This window comes from Sinohyriopsis cumingii, chromosome 12 (assembly GCF_028554795.1).
Source record: "Sinohyriopsis cumingii isolate HCF-2022 chromosome 12, ASM2855479v2, whole genome shotgun sequence".
Taxonomy (NCBI): Eukaryota; Metazoa; Mollusca; class Bivalvia; order Unionida; family Unionidae; genus Sinohyriopsis; species Sinohyriopsis cumingii.
In genome coordinates, this window is record NC_142972.1 from 26,479,813 (window position 1) to 26,486,312 (window position 6,500).

Genomic DNA, 6,500 nt, shown 5'->3' on the forward strand with positions numbered 1-6,500 from the left:
TGTAGGAGAATTAACTAACGTGATAGGTAATAACACAAGTTAGCCATGAAGTTCAAACGAACATATTTTCTCTGAAGAGAATGCTGAGAAGCCAAGCAAAAATGAGGACGCTAAAAGATCTATCTGGAATCAAACTGAAGAGGTGAAAAATAAATAAGATGAAAAAAAATTAATTTTACGGAATTTACTTCTATATTATTTATTCATAAATTGGTCCTTGTTTTAAAAAAAAAATCACATTTGATGATTCAAATGAGAAGTTATGATCTGTATATGAGTACAAAAACTGTAATTGTGCACGTATTTGTTTGTCCAATGCGGTGTCTAGGATTATTTGTCCTCGTAATGCATATATCGGTATGAAAGATCTATACAGGTATTTGATACATCGCGTAACTTGTGTGTGTGTGTGTGTGTGTGTGTGATTTAGATTTTTAACGCAGTTTAACAATTTTTCAGTCATATGGCTATGGTGTCTACAGTGTGTCCGTTAGAGTGACGTCAAGCACTGGGGCATCGTGCCACAGACATGTAGCATGGTGTCCCACTCAATCACATTATCCTGACACCAGGCCAACCAGTCCTAACACTAACCTCTAAATGCTGAGCGCCTAGCGAGGCAGTTGTTAGTACCATTTTTATAAGTCTTTGGTATGAGTACTCGAACCCACGACCTCCCGCATCAGAAGCGGACACTCTGACCACTAGGCCACCGGAGCAACCAATTTTTTAAGTCGATCACCACCTGGCTTTAGTAACTGATAAATGACAAATAAAAAAAAAATATATGTTTCAACAAGTTAATTATTGTCATGGCTCGTAGTGGTATTTGTAGTAACACTTCATGAATCAGTAGTAGTAGTGGTACTAATAATACTGTCATTTCTACTACTATTATGTGTTGATGATATTCGTGTTGATATTACTACTACTACTACTACAAGTGATACTGCTTATCCTACCGCCATTATTACTACCAATACTACTACAAGTTATACTACTACTACTGCTGCTACTACTACATACTACTACTACTGGTGCTATTACTACTACTGCTGCTACTACTACTACTACTCCTAATACTACTGCTGCTACTACTACTACTATTATTATTACTACTAGTGATACTGCTAATACTACCACCATTACTACTACCACTACTGTTTCAAGTTATACTAGTGCTACTCCTGTTACTACTGCTGCTAGTATTACTTATACTGGTGACGCCGGTCATAATACTGACTTTGTTACTACTATTAGGTTACTTACGCTCTATTCATCGAGTGTCTTGTATTTAACACGTAGAAGCTCAATCTACTGAGGAATACTTTGTCAGCTAAATCTCTTTACAGGGGTCATTGAGACCAGTATTGGACTGTACCGGGAGAATGGAATTTCTTACAATTATTGTGGGAGAATTGCGTGCAAATACTTGAAGGAGGGTGGGGTAACGTGGGTAAACCCGATATAGACGTGTGTGTGTGTGTGGGCGGGGGGTTAGGTTGCCAGTCAAACCCTGTGGAAGAAATATATACAGGCAGATAGAGTAGATACGTAATAAGTACCACGTGTGAACAGTACCGTGTGTGTTAATGTATCCTATAATTCGCCACTGTTTCCAATTAGAATTTGTGTGGCTGCTATACTGAAATTCCCAAATGATTAATTGAACATCCGCATCTGTCTACCTTTGAGTATCTGTGTTTATCTTTTATAAAGATCCCAATTTGACGTTGATGAGGAAGTGAATTATACAGAATGATAAAAGTGTTGCATTCTATTGGTTAAATAAAGAAAGAATATGACGATGATCTCCATGTAAGATCATTGGATGATTAAAAAATCAAGGATGTGACGATAATCTCCCTGCGAGTTAACTGGATGATTCAAAGATATTGCCTCATTTTACTAATTCAACGCAATATTTTGCAGTTAAAATCTTAGCAAAAATGCCCTCATATGATAATACATACCTATATATTACTAGGAAGCAAGTTTGTAACGTTTACTTTAACTTTTACAAAGCAGGTAGTATGTCATAATTGAAAGACGCACGCCAGAATACACACATGCAGAGAAAGCGGGATATTCGTTTCACACAGGTATAACAGTCTGAGTACAATGTTGAGCTTTTAGAATGCCAAGGATTTTCTTAGTAATAAAATACAAGTTTTATATTTTACTATGAATAGGGTGAGTACATGTAAGGGCATAGAAAATACAGATTTGTGAGACAATATATTATAACTACTTTTTGAGAATTTAAGTTTAAGGTCATCACTTCATGGGATAAAAGAAGTCATTTTATGAAATCAAAGATTCCCTTCATTCATATTACTTTAGCGTGATTTGCGAATTGCGAGTGGACTATAATCCAAGATGCATGCATTTAAACTGAACATTTAACTGAATAGTTTCAAATGAAAATCTGTAAAAATCTGTTTCTTATTTGGTTGTTCCAGTCAGTGCATACATACTATCTGGATAAGCTCTCAATTAAAATGTTACGGAGTTGATCCTCATTGGAAGGTTAAATGAACATAAATTTACATCTTCTGACATTTTTAGGGACAGCCGCAATGGCTGAGAACATTTTATGGTAAAAATATTAGTTTCCAGAATATCTCATGGTTCTTTTTTTTTTCTCGAGACAAAGCAGTAAGTATATTATACTTCTGTCATTTATATTAATTGGATAAGATCCTCTTGAGGCAAGCAAAAAATAAATATTACGGCTCAAAGGAAAATCTGAGCACGCCCCATCCCACCCCCGTCCGAAAATTAAATGGTCGGTCAGTAATACTCAGATTATGTATGTATTCATTTCAATTATGATATGTTTTCAATCACGGTTTTAATTTGGACATCATAATATTAAGAACATGTTTTGTCCAGCTGAATATATTTTGCACATTGTTGTATTTATACGTTTTATAAGAAGAATACCAACAAAGTCGATTACTGAATGTTTATGATGTAATCATATCAGCTGCGACTGATGTATAATAATAATAATAATAATAATAATAATAATAATCAATGACGATGATGCAGGTGATGATCGTACTTTAAATGTTTTATTGCAGATTGATGTAATGGAGACATGCGTGAAAGAAATGTTTTGGATATTTGCCTTGGGCATATTTCTACAAGGTAAGATGCTTGAATTATTCTAGTAGAGACAGAAGCCATAGATGATAAATACGCGCAATGGCGTCACTAGGGGTGTGTGGTGTGTGTGGACCGCACCGGGTGACACCATCAGAGGGGGTAACACCAAAATGACTGTCTGAAACATTTTCGAATTTTGGTGCAGGAAGGAGGTCAGTGGGTGGCGTCACCGTGAATTACCACACATGACTGTCTATAAAAAAAATTGAATTTTTGTGCAGGAAGGGGATTCATGGGGGTGACACCATGAGTTACCGCACATGAATGTCTATAAAATTGTTGAATTTTTGTGCAGGAAGGGGGTCCATGGGGGTGAAACTATGAGTTACCACTCTGGGTGACACCAACCAAAGTGACGCCACTGAGCACACGTTCAAGAAATACTGTTAGACTTTTGATCCCACCCCAACCACCCCGTAACTGTTGCATTCAGAATCCGAAAACCTTCGCTCTCACCTATTTCACAAAGCTGACCTTATCCTTCCTCAATACACGACTCCAAATCGTACTCGAAAATATTGTAACCAATCAGAACGCTGGATTTGTCGATTTTAAGTATCCGACTGACCATTTCATTTTCGGGTGTGGTGGGGTACTGGAATGTTCTTTTATGAAAACGTCCCAGCCTCGCTCCCTCCCTCCCCCTCCAGCTCACGAAAATAAAATGGTCAAGTTGGACTAGCATTTATTATTTGAACTGTTGAATAAAGTTCTGTGAACACAGGGCCAGGTTACAACTAGAACCGATTGAAGAATAGACAGACATACGCATACATGCATACACAAAGAAGCACATAAAGACGGATATGACGATTCACAATATATCTGCAAAAGTGTGGGTAAGCCGAGGGGTCTTCCTCAGAATTGTGAAAATGTTCTTTATAATACTTTAACGCTCAATGGTCGCGTGCATATCTTTTTAAGGGTGAACCTCGACCAGAGGGCATACGCATACATACATGCATACATACATACTGCTAAATAAAAATGGAATTGGCATCCTATATATATATAATTATTATTTTGTAGCATGACTTCTTCTGAAGAAATACTCGGTTAACACCTTTAGAGTTCCATGATCGATTATAGATAGTCCATGGCATGTTGTTTCCATTCAGATGTCAAGGTACAAGGAACTTTAAATTCAAGAAACTTTGTCAGCACGAAAATTCATACTCTTACTGACAGTCACCACCCACCCCCACGATGTAAAACTAAGCAATTAATCTTCGGCATGTAAGAAAAGGAACCAACATTATGAAACTTTCTGAATGCAGTAAGTGTACTCACTGATTTTACACAATCTCTTGACTTTTACACACCCATTTTTCAGAAGTTCAAGGAATGCAACGGCGGCCCATTATCTTTGATATAGTTGTTCCTACTAGTTCTAGCTTAATATTATTACGTATATTGGCATCGGTGACCAGACCAACCCTTTCTACTTTCTTATATTTCCTCCTCTTGTCCCCGCTACATCACAATTTATGTTAACATGTTTTACGTAATTTCACTTAAGTAACTACAATCGCAGCTAGAGCGAAGCGAGGTCTAACGGTAACGCGTATTTAAATATAGAGGTTCCAAAGCGTATGCCTAGATTTTCGATCTTCACTATAACTAAACCATATTAAGTAAAAGGTTTAAACCAGTCAAATAGTTTGTCGCTAAAAAAAACGAAAAAAAAAAAACAAAACAAGATATTAAAATGAACACTCAGCAAGATGTACATAGTTCCACACGCGATGTCAGTCAACTTGGATACCAACGGAATTCGGTCACATACGTATAGTATGTGAAATGAGGAGATTCTAGCTTTTACCTATTCTTAAGTTTCGTTTGGCAATAAAGTTCTATGTTGACGGTCAGAAATCATTTATTTTTCAGCTTTTGTTCCAGCGACTAACGCAGCTCCTTGCCTCATCTCCTCCAAAATGAAATTTAACCTGTCCTGCAATGACGATGGTAAAGTTTTCGATGTAAACGTCACTTCCGCTACTGGGGAATGTGAACAAAGCTCGTGTAATGGCTATACACCGGAACTTATCAAGCAGAAACTTAGTTGTATTTGGAAAAATAACTGCACTATCGACCTCCCTAAGGACATCATAATACAGAGTGTAGATGACCCAATAAAATGCATTGGAACTAAGCCTGATGTTTTACTATTGCACTCGTGGAAATGCACCAAAAAGGGTTAGAAATATTTTCTCGATATTTCATGAATGTCGATTTCCTCATTTTCTGCTAATACAAATGTTTCTATTTAACTTCGTTTTTAAAAAAAAATCTTTGTTAATATCAAAATGTGCATGGGTTCTTCTGACTGTATTTAGGACTTTCAAGTGTTGAGTCAAAGTTATTGTTGCCATGTTTTACTTATTAGAACGAACCGTTCCGTATTGAATAGTTAAATGTTGGGAAGTATTATGTCAATTTCCGAATCTGTGTTCCGTATTTTGGAGTTCTTCGGGTGTAACGCTTATCACAGTAAAATTCACACGCAGTCACAATTGTGATTTCTACGTATATATCGTACAATAAACTTTATACAAAATTGATTTGTAACAAATATTATACAAAAAAATCGACAGTGTTGTTAATTTTGTTTTTATTCGTTGATTTCGTAAATTCGTTGACATGACTATATATTTTAAAGTGCGTTCTTTGAAATGTACTCAGAAAGATGTTTCCTATTTTTACAGGTGTTAAGATCTACGATTTCACAGAAAAGACAGATTTTAATATGTTCTTTGACAGAGGAATACTTCGTAGTCATTCACGGTTTCCATGGGACTACTTCTTTTCTGACTTCTGCACAGATTGCAAAAGCTTTATGAATAGTAAAACTGTTACATTTTGGCTGAAACCTACGTATACGTTCGTAATTACTGTACACAAAGTCAATGTCACAGAACCAGACAGTCTGACTTGGCATACAAAACAAGACACAACGCCCAGGCCAGTTTCTGTGGGTACAATGACTTTTGATGACAGAGCCGAAGCAATATATTTGCAACTAAACCTAAATGAGGACTCAAATGGAGATTCAGGATTCCTTATTTGCTATAAATGTAAGTAACAACCGTTGACAATCAAGTAGTGTATTGTTACTTATATAAAATTACTTTATAAATGTCGGGTGAAATGAAGTTCTCAACTTTGGCCACAATAGTTAAGTAACACTATCCATTTTCGATGTTATCCCGGGTTTTCAAAATTTCATTTGTATCTATTTCCAACAAGCAAACACGTATGAGCGCTCCCTGTATGAAATTTAGGTTGGTTTCGGAATGATTCAGTCGAAAAACATCCGTTTGGCTTCTGGG

The 6,500-nt window shown here is 36.4% G+C and overlaps 1 protein-coding gene across 1 annotated transcript; it reads left to right on the forward strand.

Annotated features, from left to right (window-relative positions):
- Positions 1–1,885: 1,885 nt before the first annotated feature.
- LOC149786131 (uncharacterized) lies at positions 1,886–6,253 on the forward strand. Its single transcript, XM_089978119.1, has 4 exons — positions 1,886–2,102; positions 3,087–3,153; positions 5,059–5,367; positions 5,877–6,253. The coding sequence occupies exons 1-4, from the start codon at positions 2,070–2,072 to the stop codon at positions 6,251–6,253; spliced, it is 786 nt and encodes a 261-aa protein (XP_089834245.1). The 5' UTR covers positions 1,886–2,069.
- The last annotated feature ends 247 nt before the right edge of the window (positions 6,254–6,500 follow it).

Coding starts and splice junctions, on each gene's coding strand:
- LOC149786131 (XM_089978119.1), top strand. CDS start 2,070: ATGCAGAGAAAGCGGGATATTCGTTTCACACAG. Junction 2,103..3,086: donor GGGATATTCGTTTCACACAG/GTATAACAGTCT, acceptor GTTTTATTGCAG/ATTGATGTAATGGAGACATG. Junction 3,154..5,058: donor CTTGGGCATATTTCTACAAG/GTAAGATGCTTG, acceptor TTTATTTTTCAG/CTTTTGTTCCAGCGACTAAC.